This window comes from Cibotium barometz, chromosome 35 (assembly GCF_041138505.1).
Source record: "Cibotium barometz isolate CiBa-2024 chromosome 35, ASM4113850v1, whole genome shotgun sequence".
Classification (NCBI taxonomy): domain Eukaryota; kingdom Viridiplantae; phylum Streptophyta; class Polypodiopsida; order Cyatheales; family Cibotiaceae; genus Cibotium; species Cibotium barometz.
Window position 1 is genome coordinate 23,144,386 of NC_141080.1, and position 17,134 is coordinate 23,161,519.

Consider the following 17,134-nt stretch of genomic DNA (forward strand, 5'->3'; position numbering starts at 1 on the left):
TGCCTTCTCTAATCAGCTCTGAGAAAAAGCTAGAAATCAAATACAACAAGAAAGCCTCAGACTTTACCAAGTACAAACTGGACTCAATCAGAGAAAAAATCAGTCTAGTCATGACCAAAGACAGATCACTAATTGATGTAATCTGCAGTCTGTAAAGACGCTCTACATGCAGTTATCATGTCTCTAATCAGTATTTTCATTGCGAACCCCCACAACAGGTTACAATAGACGCCTGAATCAGGACACTTTCAAAGTACAATATAAATGCCAACCAGATCCCTGCAAGAAGACAGAGACAATGAGGGATAAGCCTCGGAAAGTGACCTGCAGGACACAGACATGCCAGTGCCAGACCATGCCCCAATAGGAAAACCCCGTCTTCCATCTGCTGTGAGCCTCCTCCGAGGCAGAATCGCATCACGAGAGGTACCGGCCCTCAAAATCACCTTCGACTTCAAGCCTCTCCATAATCGAGATCGAAACACCATAACATGAAGGTGCAGCTGCCCGCGAAGTCTTCTCTACCTTCTGCAAGAACGGTGGGATAGCATCAGAACAGAGAAGCTGTGTTCAAGGCCAATCAATACCTTAGCGGGGAGGAGACTGCACCGTCACCATCTGAGTGGAAGTGCATACAAAAGAAGGCTCATCAAATCTAGATGGCGATGACGAGTAGGACAGGGGCACCTCTGCTGGTAAGGGGATTCATCAGCACTTCTTCCAGCAAAAGAGTTAATAACAACCAAAGAGATACAAGCTGCTGCATGACATCAAGACAGATTTACCTGAATGTAAAAGCAGCCCTGACTCGAGCCCGCAAGGAGGAAACACAAAAGAGAATACCAAACAAGGAAGATGAAGGACTCCAGCCACGGGAAGAGGCCTCCATCACCCTCTCCGGGTCGCCACCAAAATGGTAGACCGTTCAATAGCAAGGATGAGCACCGCACCAAGCCTCCCGCCGTTCCTCTGCGCATCGAAAAGGGCAGAGCGTTCTGCAAGATCGACTGCTCGGAAGAGAAGGAAGCATGCAGAATGAGTAGGAGGCGAACGAGTTTTTACCCCCCGCCGTTCCTCTGCGCCAAGCCTCCCGCCGTTCCTCTGCGCATCGAAAAGGCCAGAGCTTTCTGCAAGATCGACTGCTCGGAAGAGAAGGATGCATGCAGAATGAGTAGGAGTCGAAAAGATTGGTAGCCAATAGGAGACTGCACCGCATGTGCCGACACGTGTAATCACATGCATAGACACGTGTTGGCCATTGCCTCTGGCCACGTGTCCACTCCATGTTGGACACGTGGCCCTTGTAGCTCGGATTCCTTTTCTAATCAATTCTGCCTTTTTTTTTGAAAGAAAGAAAAAAAGAAAAAAAAATAATCCAAGAGCACACGCTACTGGTCTGCTCTTGGATTATTAAATGCTCCCTTCACTATAAGAAATAATCCAAGAGCACACTAGTAGCCTCCCACACTAACTATAGGCTTAACGTCCATTGTTAAGGAAGCAAAAGAGTAACGTAGAGAAGAGATCAAATGTCAAGCCTACATCAAATAATTGGAGAGATCTTCTGTGATAATCTTTGGAAAATGGCGTATACATATGAACTTATTTCACACTTATCCAACCAAGACTTAGAAGCAGGCCGTGGTCCAATAGAGCAGCTCCTCCTAATGTTACAACTCAAGTTAATGACTTTCCCATACACGTTAAGGTTGAATGACTGCAGAAGTAAGAGGCAGGTGCCTTAAAAAGATAACGGAGATATTCAGCAAAGTAGTTGACGCTATTACAACAATCCGGTCTACATGAGCATTATTCATTTCACAATACTTTATTTCCATATCTATATCTAAAGTACTTGTAAGTACTTATCTATCTATCTTGTGTGGGGGTGAGAGCTGGTGATTGGAGAGATGCTCAGCTGTGGTGATGCTGGTGGTGGTGTTGTGGTGCTCGTGAAGAGGAAGGATGTATGATCGAAGAGGTAGTAGCAGGTGACAAAGTAGACCTCGCCGGACTCAGAATTATTGCACACAATATTGTAGTCGGAGACCTGAGAGAGGCAGCTCGCGCACTGTGAGGAGGAGAGATAGCCCACACACTGTGCTAGTGCATAGGCTCTGCTACCGCCTTTGCCCACGCTGGACGCATTGTAGCCAAAGACAGCGTGTGCAGGAGCAGTCTCGGCTGTGTCGTTGAGCACGGTCGCTAGATTGGCTTGGAAAAGAGAGTTGGTTTGCTGCGTGGTGGAGCAATTCGAATGCACCAGAGAGTCTTCCGCAACATTTAGGAAGTTGTAGCTCTCGTAGCGCAGGTAGCAGCCCTTATACTGCACTCGCAGGCCTATTGCCGAGCCACATACAGGATTCGTCAGTAGAGCATACGAAACACAGGAAGAGCATTCGGACAAGGAGACGTCCCCCCGGCACTGGTACATGCCATAAACATAGGAATCCTTGGAAGAACCAGAGGTTACTGTGGCCTTTGAGTACAAGGTTCTGGAGGCCTGCTGGGTGAGAGCGCCCACCACTGCGTTGAGGTTGTGGGCGAAGGTGCTGTTGCTGGTGAAAGTGGCCGTGTTGCAGAAGCCATACACATAATCAGTTACGGCTTGTTCGCCCAAAGCTGGGCAAGGGTGGATTAGAAATAGAACGCCTATGGTTATGCAAAGAGCTGAAGTTGATCGCAAGAGCCATGCGAGGGTCAGGTGTGCGCAATCCTCCATGGCAACTAGGAAAACAGAGAGCAGCAATCCTTTAGCCAAGATCTGGTCGAACGCGTGTTGCCGTCGCGTTTTCCACCGATTCAACAGCGCGCAATCGTGTCAACATTGATCACCAGCCCAGTCTTCTGCCGATTCAACAGCGCGTTTTCTACCGATTCAACAGCGCCAACATTGATCACTAGCCCAGTCTTCTGCTAAGGTTTGACTTTTGTCCACCTTATATTAAAATTTACTTCTTGGTAGATTAGGTTCAAAGTAACAAACTGTCCACCAACGGTTCAAACCGTTTGTAACCTTATATAAATCACCCAACTTGGGTCCCTAATCAACTCTCTTGTTTTTCCTTGCATTAATGTTGCTCAAGCTTTCATAGTTTTCACATGGTATCACTCTTCTGAGAACATTGTGCCTTGCATTAGTGTTGCCCAAGGTTTCATGGTATCACTCTTCTAAGAACCTTCACTACTGCCAACACTTTTTTACCTTGGCTAACATAACATCCTTGAAAAAACATGAAAGGAAAAAAAATCACGTAACATGTAAATATAATTAAATTATAAAAATAAATTTTTAAAAATAGTTCCAAAAGATCAATCGATCATTTAAATCAAATTAAATTTTCAAAATAACTTCTCAAACATGAAAGGAAAAAAAATCACGTGACATGTAAATAAAATTATATTATGAAAATAAATTTTTAAAAATAGTTCAAAAAGATCAATCGATCATGTGAATCAAATTAAATTATCAAATTTTTAAAAATAGTTCCGAAAGATCAATCGATCATGTGAATAAAAAAATAAATTTTAAAAAATAGTTCAAAAAAATCAATCGATCATGTGAATCAAACTAAATTATCAAAATAGCGTCCTAAAAATAGCTCAAAAAGTTCACATATAGAGGAAGAGAGAGGTTCCATGTGTAACGTTTATGTGTGCCGTAGCCGCGGTGCCCCCTTGGAGCATCCTACCGTCTCTGGAGTACTACGTGAAGGTAGAGCTGAGCGGCCAGGATCTAGGCGTTCTCATCCTGGACATCGACGTCAACATGACAGAGGGCATTGACGTATCGTTTGGGCTTCATCCGGGCCTACACCGTCTAGGTCAGCTACACCTCCGCTGCCCACGGCGTGGAGGTGGATGTTCTCTCTTAGGGCAGCGGAGGTGGATGTTCTCTCTTATGACGATGGCTCCCTCAACGACACTATCAGCCTGCAGGGCCTCAACAACGCCAGCACCAACGAGATTGCCGTCGTGGGTGGCACCGGTGACTTTCGAGGCATGCGAGGCTACGGCATCGTCAAACAGCTCAACTCCTCGGCTACCCTTGTCCTCTTCCATCAAACCAGCGTAGCGGTGGTGTCGTTGAAGGAACGACAACGATGAAGATTACGGATTCAAGCTGCTAGGGCACGATCAGCGGTATGACGACGGGGATGGCAAAGAAGAGCATCGCAAACGCAATGCAGGGGTGGTGTCGTTGAAGGAACGACGACGATGAAGATTACGGATTCATGCTGCTAGGGCACGATCAGCGACAGTATGACGACGAGGATGGCAAAGAAAATCATGGCCTGCAGTTACGATCAGTTGAACTGCTCGGTCCACAATCCGGGTTGCCCCCAGGACGCCTTGCCAGAGACGGCTGTGCATAGATCTCAAGCTCCCACTCTCGTCTTATTGAGGCCCCCTCCCTTTTCAACCCCTGCCAGAGACGGCTGTGCATAGATCTCAAGCTCCCACTCTTGTCTTATTGAGGCCCCCTCCCTTTTCAACCCTCATTTAAACCCTTTTTCGACGTGGGATTTTGTTCTCTCTCACACACACACTATTTCACACTCTCTCTTAACACACACACACACTATAACACGTGAACACAAGACCCTTTCAATCACACACATATACACACTTCAAAGCAACGAAAATTTATAGATACTTAGTCAAATTTGAAACCAGTACTTCCTCCATTAAACTCATAGACATTTCCATTACACAAAATATAATATATTTGGATTGCCGCTTCACGCTGCTTCATCTTCCCCAGTTTCCCGCCTCTCTTTAAACCTGCATCGAAGACTTTCCTTCTCCTCGGGCGGTTGCCCTCCCAAGTGCATGGGCACTGAGTGGAGGAGCCCGTCCCTTATAAGAACATCAACAGCTTCACCTGCAAGATCAAACCAAATGCTCAGCAGTCACATTCCCTTAGCTTTACCTTCAGCCTCCCATCAAGTCCTAATCCCTCACTCAAACCCTTGGAAACCCAATTCAGAAGAACAATGGAGAGGAGAAGCCATCATTGATGCAGTAATGGATGAAAACTCCAGGCTGGCTCAGGAACTAAAAGAAGCCAAAGACCAACTTCATCACATGAAAAGCCAGGAACAAATCAAACAGCCCTCCCTCATGCCAGCAATAGAACCTACCCAACCTTCAGCAGCAGCAGCAGCCCAACACCAAGCAACAACCAATAACACCTCACCGGGTATTTCCTCTACCAGCACAGTGCATGTAAGCTTACCAATAGATCAGGTCAGAAGCAAGGTTGAAGACTACTCAGAAAGATTCTTGGTTGGACTACTTTTTGGACCAAGACCCTCTAAGGAATCAATGAGAGCATGGATAAGGGAAAGCTAGACACCTCTGGGAATAGAGGTCACCCTAACTCAAGCTCTTGCCAAAGGCTACTACTTATTCTTATTCAAAGAACCAAGTATGGCAATGAAGGTTATTAGCTCAGGGCAATGGATGTATAGGCATATCCCTTTCTATTTCATGAGATGGACAAGGGACTTCAATCCTGAGGGCCCCAAATCCTCAGCTTATCCAATGTGGGGTAGAACTCCCTAACCTTTCCATTCACCTGACCCCCTGGATCAAAACCATATTATCACCCCTAGGTCAAGTCCTTGGCACCAAAGCTATCTCTGATTACAACCCTGCTTGGCACCCTCAAGTTCTAGTAGAGCTTGACCTTTCCCTCCCTCTCCCAGATGAGATTGCAATAGGGTGTGGTGAGTTCTCCCTTATTCAGCCAGTTCTTTACAAACACCTTCCCAACTCCTGCTTCCACTCTGGAAAACAAGGACACCTTATCAAAAACTGCCCCATCAAATACCCTCAGATCATCCTACCCCAAGTTCCTGAAAGAAAATCCCCCCCAACCCTAGCCAAGCCCCTGGCCCTCAACCTTCTAATGAAAACCCAAAAGAAACAGAGTTCATCCAAGTCAACAGAAGGAGACCTCCTAACAGACCCAAACCCCCTCAGACCTTTCTCAAGCCCAATAGGTACTCAGTTTTAGCCTCTGTACCAGACCCTGATGATACAGAAGAAGAAAATGAATGTGTAGAAAGCACCCCTATAAACAAACAGAGGTTAGAGAAGGAAGTTGACAACCTGGATTCAGCGGACATGGACACCACAGTCATCCCAGCTCCTGAAAAAAGCTCCAAACCACAAGCAGGTAACTCCAATAACATGGAGATAAGCAAAGAACTCAAGAGGGACAGAGCCCACCTTGGAACCTCCACCCCCCATTCTGCTACTAAAGGAGGTCACAACAAACCCCCCAACAAAAGATAATGAAATTCGCAAGCTTCAACGTCAAAGGACTTTCAACCCAAAGAAAGCCCAATTAGTCAGACAATGGTGTAAATCCAAAGGTCATCTGGATATCATCACTCTAGTGGAGATAAAGACTACAGGTGAGGAGTTGAACAGAAGGCTATACTCCATCTCCCCTGAACACTTTTGGTTATACTCATTACACACTCATGGAAGTGGAGGCCTAGCAATGGGCATCCATATCATGACTACATCCAAGACCTAGAAGACTTTCACATTGACAACAACAATCAATGGATAGTAGTGCGCATGAACAACTTCACCTATGTAGGAGTATATGCTCATGGCCCACAAAAACAGAGGATTAGAACATGGAACTCTCTACTAAGGATACAAGCACCTGTTTTGATTATGGGGGACTTCAACATGGTTGAAACCCTCAAGGACAGATTCAACTCCAAAGGACAAACCTTGTTTGGAACAGAGAAACAAACTTGGGAAAAAGTTAAACACAAATTCAATCTGCAAGACTTGGGGCAAGAAGAAAGCTTCACATGGCAAAACTACTCTTCTAGAGAGCTCTCCAGAAAAGCCAGATTAGATAGATCTTATGCAAGTGGTGAAATATACACTAAATACAATAGGTGTGAATGCTCAGTCGACATTACTACCTGCATATCAAATCACTACCCCATCATCACTACCATGGATGATCAAGACAACAGACACAAATCTAGCTGGTTCCACACAGACCCTGAACTTTTTAAGCTGCCCCTAGTACAAGAAGAAACCAAACACATCTGGAACTTCTTCTTCAGCAACAATCTTTCCCCAGCTAAAGCTTGGAGTCTATCAGTTAAGTCAACCTAGAACTTGCTCAAGCAGGTCAGAAACGAAGTTACAGCTCACAGAATTAGCAGATTAAAAAAATCCAAGAGCAGCTTCAAGAAAAGAATCCTCCACTGACCCTACTAATGTCAATCAGCTCAGAGCCAAAATTAAAAGAGAAGAAGAAATTACCCTCCAACATACCAAGCTCTTTACCAGGGAATGGTGGGCAGGAAAAATAGACAGGCCTTGCCCTGAAATGTTTAAAATGCTGAAGGTCAAGCAAAGGCAAGAACATATCCCCTTGCTTAAAAACAAGGATGGAATCCAGGCTACCAACAAAGAGGAGAACAAAAAACTCCTCACTGACTACTTTCACAGCATCTTTCAGGAAGATGGTCCTCCTTCCCCAACCAAAACAGCTGCAATGGAGGCTATCAAAGTAGCCAGATCCAAAACGGTCCCAGCCAATTTAGCTGCCGTACTGGAACAAGACATCACTCATGATGAAATCAAAGACGTCATCTTCTCTCTCAAAATCAAAAAGATCCCAGGTGAGGATGGACTTCCTTCTGAATTTTTCCAAACTTTTTGTGATTTGCTAACAGGACCAATAATCCAAGTGTGGCAAGAATCTGTGAAATATGGAGCCTTGCCATCAAAAATCAATGAAGGCCTTATCAAGCTCATCGACAAAAAAGGCCCCAGAGAAAACATGGGTAACTGGAGACGCCTTACAATGCTCAACAGTGTGTATAAAATCATTGCCAAAGCCTTAGCCCTCAGATTATCTAAACACATGAAACTCTGGATAACCAAGGAACAAAAAGGGTTTATCAAAGGTAGGTATATCCTGGATTCCATCATTGCCTTATGGGAAGGGATTGAATATGCAGAAAAAACCAATCAGGACTTCATGTTTATTAAGATTGACTTTGATAAAGCTTATGACAGAATACAGTGGGACTACATCCTCCAATCACTTAGAGATATGGGATTGGGCCCCCATTTCACCCACATGGTGAAAACCTTATTTGGAAATTCCAAAGCCAAAATTATCATTAATGGAGAACTGTCTGACCCCTTCCCCTTAGAAAAGAGTATCAGACAAGGATGCCCCTTAGCACCCCTACTGTATGCTATAGCTGCAGATGGACTAAATTGGCTAATCAAGGACAAGATCAGCAAAGGAGAATTGATTGGCATCACTTTACCCAATGGAGAACAAATGTGCACTCAGATGTTTGCTGATGACACTAACAGCCTAATAGCAAATGATGAAGAGAATATCAAGGCACTTTGGAGATGCCTCCAAACCTACTATGAAGCCTCATGCTCCAAAATAAATCACAGCAAGACAGGAATCAAAACCCTCATTGATCCCCCCCCTTCTTGGTTCCTTGAGACAGGCTGTAACATCATTCAGGATGGTGAGATCTTCAGGCTCCTTGGTATCCCCATGGGTTTCAAGGTGACATTGAGACAGAAATGGCATTGGGTATTGGAGAAAATAGAAAGCAAGATACTAAGATAGAAAAAAAAGCAACTGTCAATAGCAGGGAGAATCATGGTGCTGAATCACTTCATCATCCCATCTACTATCTACTTCCTCAGCTGTTGGACCTTAAAGACTTCACCAAGCTATGCAGAAATTATCTATGGGGAGGGGACCCATGGAACAAGAGCAGACCTAAAGTAAAATGGGACACCTGTACCGTCCCCAAAACCAAGGGAGGGCTGGGGATTAAAGATATCAGGCATTATGCTGGTGACAGAATGGCCTCAAAATGGATCATCAGAGCCATAGAGAACCTCACAGAAGATTGGGCACAGCTACTGCTCAAAGACACCTCTAGGTTCACTATTCACAGGCCACAATAAATGGTGCAATCTCCCCATCAGCACCGTCGTGGCATCCAAGCACCCTATAACCCCCAAAGGGACTAGTAACATCCATATGGAAAGCCTGGTTCAGAATCAAGAGGTATCTATCCATTATACCCAAGGACAACAAAGCAGAAGGAATTTTAGCCAACGATTCTTGCTGGTGGTCTATTCTCCCCCTGACCCCCCTTGAACCAGAGGAAGAGAAGATAGCTCTAAATCTGCACAAAAAAGGACTAGCTACCTGGGCAGATATATTCAACCACCACAAACGAACCTGGCTAACAAGAGCTGAACTTGTAGCCAAATTTGACAGTAGATCACCAGAGTTGAATCTAATCCAAAGCATGTTACCATATTATAGTAGTGATGTGTGTGAACACACTTAGGACCGCCGGGGCACTTTTTCCCTCACTAGGAGGTTTTTTCCCCCGTGCATTGTATATACGCCCATTATCTTCTAGGGCTTGTTATCTTTCATTTTTGGCACTCATAATACACTACTGTGTTGTGCTCAAGCTTCCTCATCTTCTTGAAGTTGTGTGTGCATTCCTGCAACCCTAATTCCAACAATTGGTATCAGAGCAGGCTTCCTCCTCCCGGGCAGCATCACCGGCACCTGCCGCTTCATCTCCTCCGATTGCAACGAGGTTTCACGAGCGTCTGCAGGTTAGTATATGCCGTGGGAGAGCCAGTAGGGCTTGGTCGTTTCAGAATTTTGATCTGAAGTCATTTCGCCCTCCGTTTTTGCATTCCAAGTACTGCGCAGGCAAAATCGTCCTACTGTGCAGATTTTCTGTCAAGATTAAAATCTGCAGGACAGGTGCCCATTCGTCTGTTTTGGGCTGTGCTACATAGCACGGGTCGATTTTATACAGGTTTCCCTCTTACAGACAGCATTTACATCTAGTAGTACAGTCATTGGCCATGGCTGACAACAATGATGTATTCCGCATGTTGGCTGCTGAGGATAAGTTAGATGGCACCAACTATCCATTGTGGGCATATATGATGCGACATGTATTGGTAGCAAAGGGGTTATGGAACATTGTGCAGGGTATTGATGCACGTCCTATTGTGGCTGGGAATGCTGCAAATACATCAGAAACAGGTACTGTTGATGATGGTGCAGGCACAAGTGCTGTAGCAGCTGTTCGAGAACCACCACTTTCAGCAGAGCAGATTCGTTGGGATGGTAGAGATGCGCAGGCTCATGCCTTGATTGCGCTGTCTGTCAAACGTACCATTATCCCACATATTCGCTCCTGCAGGACTTCTAAGGATGCTTGGGATGTACTTGCCACATTGTATCAGGCAAGAAATGAGGCTCGTGTTGCTTATCTCCGAAAACAGTTGGAGAGTGAGCATATGAACGAAGGTGATTCTATGGATAGCTTTTTGACAAAGATCAAGGATTTCAAAGAGCAGCTCATTTCTGCAGATGAAATCCTGTCAGACAGCTCACTTGTGCAGACTGTTTTGAATGGTCTACCAGATTCTTATCAGGGTTTTGCTTCCACTCTTCGCTTGATGATGAAAGGCAATCCCAATGCCTTATCATTTGAGGAGTTAGTTTCTGTTTTGCTGCAAGAAGACCAGTCAAGGCAAAACAGGAATATTATGCGTGTCGCAGATCAAGCTTTCGTTGCTAGTCAGAGAAGCGGGAAAGGTAAAGCTGGCTTTTCTTCTAGTAAGCAGAAATCTGCAAATGCTGCGCAACCAAAGAAGGAAGACAAAGATGAGAAGAAGGGTGACAAACAGAAGACATTTTGCAAGTACTGTAAGGGAAATGATCATGTCATCAAAGCGTGTCCTAAGCTGGCTGCGAAAGAGGCTAAGAAGAAAGAGGCTGGTATGGCTGTTGCAGATGCCTCTCCTTCTAACAATGAATCTGCTAATGTTGTGCTAGATACAGAATGGGCATTCAATGCGCAGTGCAGTTATGACCCATCTTTGCATGACACATGTATGTCTGCAGTAGATTCAGATGTATGGTACTTTGACAGTGGTGCCACTAAGCATATCACCTCGCAGCGCAGTTTATTCACTTTCCTTGAGTCTGCTCCCACAGGGAATACTGTCACTTGTGCCAATAACTCCTCTTATCCCGTTAAAGGAGTTGGACAGATTGTGCTGAATGTTGCAAATTGCAACACCTTTACACTTTTTGATGCATTGTATGTGCCAGGGATCAAAAAGAATCTGCTGTCAGTCTCCGCATTTGCCAAAACAGGTTTGGTTGTAAAATTTGTGGATGACAGATGTACTGTTCATGATCTCTCTTGTGGTGACATCATTGTAGCATCTGGTTCACTATGTCGAGGGCTGTATAAGCTCAATATGGATGGCAAATGTGTAGAGGATTCAGCATGTGCTATTATGGATACGCAGGCTATTTCAGATGCAAAACTGTGGCATGCACGTTTTGGTCATCTGAATTTTGCAAGTTTGCTGCGCCTGCAGAAATCTGAAATGGTGTCTTCTTTGCCTAAGCTTGAGGCACCTGTCAAGCATGTTTGTGAGGGCTGCATATTGGGTAAAATGCAGCGTGCTTCCTTTCCCAAAGATGGATCAGTGAGAGCTGAACGCAGATTGCAGCTTGTTCACAGTGATGTTTGTGGTCCCATGCAAACTCCATCATTTGGAAACTACCTTTACTTCGTGACTTTCATTGATGATTTTAGCAGGCATGCATGGGTATATCCTTTGAAGGCAAAGTCCGAAGTGTTTTTGTGCTTCAAACAGTTTTTGGTTATGGCTGAAAATGTGTCAGAAAGTAAGATGGGCACCCTCCGTTCAGATCGAGGGGGGGAGTATATGTCTTCAGAATTTAATGCATTTCTGGCTGAGCGTGGGATAAAACACCAATGTACAGTGCCGTATACACCACAGCAAAATGGTGTGGCTGAGAGAAAAAACAGGTCTCTCATGGAAATGGCAAGATGTATGGTTAAGAGTCAAAGTCTACCACATGGTTTTTGGCTTGAGGCTGTCATGTGTGCCACTTATGTACTAAACAGGTGTCCCACCAAAGCATTACAGGTTGTCACTCCATATGAGGCTTGGCATAGCCGCAAGCCATCTGTTGGCCATTTACGTGTTTTTGGTTGCCTGGCATATGCATTAGTGCCTGTGCAACATCGCAGAAAATTGGATGACAAAGCTGTCAAATGTATTTTTGTTGGATATAGTGCTGAGAGCAAAGGCTATCGTTTGTATCATCCACAGACAAAGCGCATTTTGGTTAGCCGTGATGTTGTATTTGTGGAAGATGCAGTTCAGCCCTTGGTTTCATGTACTAAGGAGACAGATATCAGCTCACGTGATGTCTATGATACATTGTTGCCTCTTTTCAGTGGTGCACAGTCAAGTGCAATACCTCATGAGGCAGTTTTTCAGCCTATGCAGGTTTTAAATGATGGCACAGATCAGCCTATATCTGATGCAGATGTGCATGATGCACTTGAGGATGAGAGACAAGAGATTGAGGGCTCTAGGAACATGCCTAGATGGCTGGTGCAGACTTTGCGTGACAGCAAGTTGGATGCCCCTTTGTCTAGTCGCACTCGTTCTGGCTCTCATGGTGCCTCTTATGCGTCAGATTGTTATGCATTGGCTATTTCTAGTATGTGCGATGAAAGTGAGCCTGTTTCATTTGATGAGGCACAAAGTTCAAAAAATTGGATGGCTGCTATGCAAGCAGAATACGATGCTATTATGAAGAATGGTACATGGTCTTTATGTGACTTGCCCCCTGGCAAGAAGGCCATTGGCACTAAGTGGGTATACAAATTGAAGCGTAAGCCTGATGGCACAGTGGATCGCCATAAGGCTAGGCTTGTTGCAAAAGGTTATGCTCAAGAGAAGGGCATTGATTTTGATGAGACTTTTGCTCCCACATGTCGTATGACCACTGTTCGTAGCATCTGTGCATTAGCAGCTCATAATGGTTGGAATGTACATCAGCTGGACATAAAGACTGCGTTCTTAAATGGAGATTTGCATGAGGAGGTGTATGTATCGCAGCCTCGTGGTTTTGTTCAAAGAGGGCAGGAAAACAAAGTGTGCAGGTTAAAAAAGGCTTTATATGGTTTAAAGCAAGCTCCACGAGCTTGGTATGAAAAAATACATGCATATTTGACTGCACATGGGTTTCAGAATAGTCCAACAGAAAGCACTTTGTATGTTAAACGTGTGGATGGTGTACTTCTAATCATTGCTCTCTATGTCGATGACATGCTGCTCACAGGACCAAATGAGAGTCATATTGCTGATTTTAAGGCTGATTTGAATGCCTCTTTTGAGATGTCAGATTTGGGGCATTTGCATCATTATTTGGGGATACAATTTAAGCAGTGTGATGGAGGTATTGCTTTGTGTCAGACAAAGTATATTGAAACATTGTTGCGGAGATTTGGCCTTGAAGACTGCAAGCCTATTGCTACTCCAATGGAGACAGGTTTGAAGTTGAGTCTTCATGATGCTGGAGATCACTTTGATGTCACACTCTATCAGACAGCTGTTGGTTGCCTCATTTATGTATGCATTACGAGGCCAGACATTCAGTTTGCAGTCTCACAGGTGAGCAGATTTATGCATAGCCCAGGCATTAAGCATTGGCAGGCAGTGAAGCGTATCTTTCGCTATTTGAGTGGTACTCGGCATCTTGGGTTGTTTTATCCCAAGGGGGGATCATTGCCGCCAGATTTACATGTTTTTTCAGATTCTGACTGGGCTGGTTGTTATGACACACGCGTGTCCACGAGTGGTTTTTGCTTCATGCTTGGAAGCTCATGCATATCATGGTTGAGCAAGAAGCAGCCTACTGTGGCCACTTCTAGTTGTGAAGCTGAGTACAGGGCAGCTTTCACAGCTACGGTTGAGTGTGTGTGGCTCAGACGCCTTATGGCTGATTTGGGTGTTGGGCAGCCATCTGCCACCACCATCTTCACTGACAGTCAGAGCGCATTGGCAGTTGCGCGGAACCCAGTGTTCCATGCTCGTACGAAGCACATTGAGGTGCACTACCATTATGTCAGGGAGAGACTCTCTGCAGGAGAGATCAGTTTGGCTTATGTGCCAACACAGGATAACCTTGCAGACCTTTTCACAAAGGCTCTGCCTCGTGAGAAGTTCGAAGCTTTTCGCAAAGCTTTGGGCTTACTCCCTTTTGTGGATTCGTCCACATAGCTAGACACTTCCCTATACATGAGTGCTAGCTCTTGTTCACCGCATCACTCCAGGGGGGATTTGTTACCATATTATAGTAGTGATGTGTGTGAACACACTTAGGACCGCCGGGGCACTTTTTCCCTCACTAGGAGGTTTTTTCCCCCGTGCATTGTATATACGCCCATTATCTTCTAGGGCTTGTTATCTTTCATTTTTGGCACTCATAATACACTACTGTGTTGTGCTCAAGCTTCCTCATCTTCTTGAAGTTGTGTGTGCATTCCTGCAACCCTAATTCCAACAAAGCATAGCAGTTCAATGGAACCAACAAGAAATTTGGAAAATTAGCAAACCTCCAACCTTCAGTATCTCAGCTTTTCAATGGGTAGAGAGCAAACCTCTACTCCCAATCCCTAATTTCGAAAGAGCACCTGCAATCCACGTCACTCTCAACCGCCGATGGAACACCAACTGGGATATGAAAAAATGGTATAACACTACAACACAATGCTGCCATACACGCGTTTCATACACGCGATAAATTACGAACGCGTGTATGGTCGCGCCTGTATTTGAATAGAATCGGGCGCGTATATTTTAGCATTTAAGTTCGCGTGTATATTTGCATTTATCAACGCGTGTATAAACGCGTTTATATACACGCAGTAATACACGCATCTATACACGGGAATATTCACGGATTAATACTCGCTATTATACACGGATAAATACACGCTACTATACACGGATTAATACACGCATGGCAGAGAAAAACTGAATTCCTTTACAAAATTAAAAACTATTTTCCTTAAACCATCTCATAGTACATTACAGTATACATCATTACACAATCCCACTACATGCATTTACAACAATGAAATATATTCAAAAATAAATCATGCATATGAGATGATAGAAATGTCATCAATTTAGAACATACAGTGACGGATTGGTTAGGGTTCGATCTCATCTTCAATAAGATCCATCCTTGCCAAACGATCAACATCAATATCCATTTGATCAATTGGTAAGGTTACGATTAAATTTATTCCACTATCGATATTCTGTACTCCATTGATAATGGTATCGATGTCCTGATCATCCTCATCAACATCACCATCATCCTCAATGGTAGGGTCATTCTCATGATCATGAGAAATGGCATGCTTATCCTCATTATCATGATCATCTCTTATTTCTTGATCATCGATCACAACATCTTCAATGGCATGTTCGACATCATCTTCATTGCGGCTTGTTACATCCTCCATATGCTCCATATCAGTGAATGTATTATACATCACTTTGGAACGTGGTGCAATAGGAATGACGTACCACCATTTGATGTCATGCACCATTGGTAGATAGATAACCTACTCAAATACACACAGTACAGTAATTAATTAGCATATCAAAAGTCAAGGGGTACGCGAGCTTAGATATATATGTACATGAAACACATTAGTAAAAAAATGCATACCTGCTCACATTGTTGTGGCAATACGAGCCTATCTTTCTTTGTTTGCCAGAACTTTGTAGAGTCAATAGTTACATATCCACTTGCATGGCGTTTTATCGTTGCATCAGGCCCTTTTTCCACCACGTTCATTTGCCATTTGACATCCAAAACATACACAAAGAAGCGACGAAAGTCAAGCCTAAATATGTCTTGGATTATGCCACAATAATCATCCATTTTTCCATTAGCTCCCTCAAAGCTACTAATGACACCGCAATCTTGTGTATTTCTCTTTTTATCAATTCTTTGTGTTCGAAAATGCTTGCCTTCACACCATATACCATTGAACATAGTGCACTGGACCAAAATAGAAGCAATATTTGTGTAAGCAATGTGAATAAATATTAAAAGCAAATCACTTACAACTAATGCAAAACATTAGTTCTATGTACCTTTGACATGCATCCTCGTGCATACTCCCATTCTTCCGCCGTGATATGCAGCCCCTCGTCGCTCTCTGCTCTCTCCATTTCCTCATGCAACCAATCAACATGGATATCATTCGGAAGTGTTGCTAGATGCTTAGGGTACGCCTTCCGAGAGCCATGTTGCCTCCGAAAGAGAGCTCTTTCTGCTTGCCTTTTTGTCTTTGCATCCTCATATCTTGTAACCCATCTGCTCATCACATCACTATTAAGGATACAAGTGAAATTGAGATCATCAATCAATGTTCTGTCAATTACTTTACTCTGTCCTTTTCCTTGAGGCACAATAGAGGTCATCCTCAAGTCCTCTTCATTGCTCCATAGTCGTGGCAAAGAGCTGTCCACCTGACCAAGAAATTCTGAAATATATACAAGAGACTCTTGTATCAACCAACCCTCGGCCATGCTTCCTTCAGGCCTTGCACTTTGCCTCACAAAGTCTTTTAAGGTCTTCATGAAGCGCTCTAGGAAGAACATCCAGCGTGCATGCACAGTACCACATAAAGCAATTTCGTCCACTAAATGCACAATGAGATGTAGTTGACTTGTGAGAATGGTTCGCGGAAAAGTCTCCTCTACCAAACAAACCACCTCCACTGCCATAACACGCGCATCATCCAACGTGGCTGGATCAATTGCTTTGGAACTAACATATCTGAAAAATAAATAAATAGTACGTTATACCTCATGCACGTTCATTTTGCAAGGTATAATGAAGGGTAATCTGAGCATGGGTTTTACATACCTCACAAGCTCGCCCATCTTATAAATATATTTTTTCAAACTCTTATTTGCACAATGGTCGATGCTAGTAGGTAGTATGAATTGCGCACATAAGAGCACATTTATGGTTTATGGCATTACAAAATTTAATTTCAACATACGTACAAGACTTGGAAAACACTTACTTGAAGCATCTTGTGCCAATCGTGGGACTTCAACCCATATAGTTGCTCAGCGCCTCTTTTCTTAGTGGTTGTAAAGGCTCCCTTCAATGATCTCATGCATCCAGTGGGAGTAC

The 17,134-nt window shown here is 44.0% G+C and overlaps 1 protein-coding gene across 1 annotated transcript; it reads right to left on the reverse strand.

Annotated features, from left to right (window-relative positions):
• Positions 1–248: 248 nt before the first annotated feature.
• On the reverse strand, positions 249–2,722 carry LOC147618241 (plasmodesmata-located protein 5-like). Its single transcript, XM_086775213.1, has 3 exons — positions 2,006–2,722; positions 431–528; positions 249–324 (listed from the first exon to the last, which is right to left on the reverse strand). The coding sequence occupies exons 1-3, from the start codon at positions 2,720–2,722 to the stop codon at positions 249–251; spliced, it is 891 nt and encodes a 296-aa protein (XP_086631339.1).
• Between the last annotated feature and the right edge of the window lie 14,412 nt (positions 2,723–17,134).

Bases quoted from the DNA above. Each gene is read 5' to 3' on its own strand.
- LOC147618241 (XM_086775213.1), bottom strand. From the start codon at position 2,722: ATGGAGGATTGCGCACACCTGACCCTCGCATGGCTCTTGCGATCAACT. The intron at 529-2,005 runs GTCTACTTTGTC...CCGTTCTTGCAG, and splicing joins ATAATTCTGAGTCCGGCGAG to AAGGTAGAGAAGACTTCGCG. The intron at 325-430 runs GTACCTCTCGTG...TGTGTCCTGCAG, and splicing joins GAAGGTGATTTTGAGGGCCG to GTCACTTTCCGAGGCTTATC.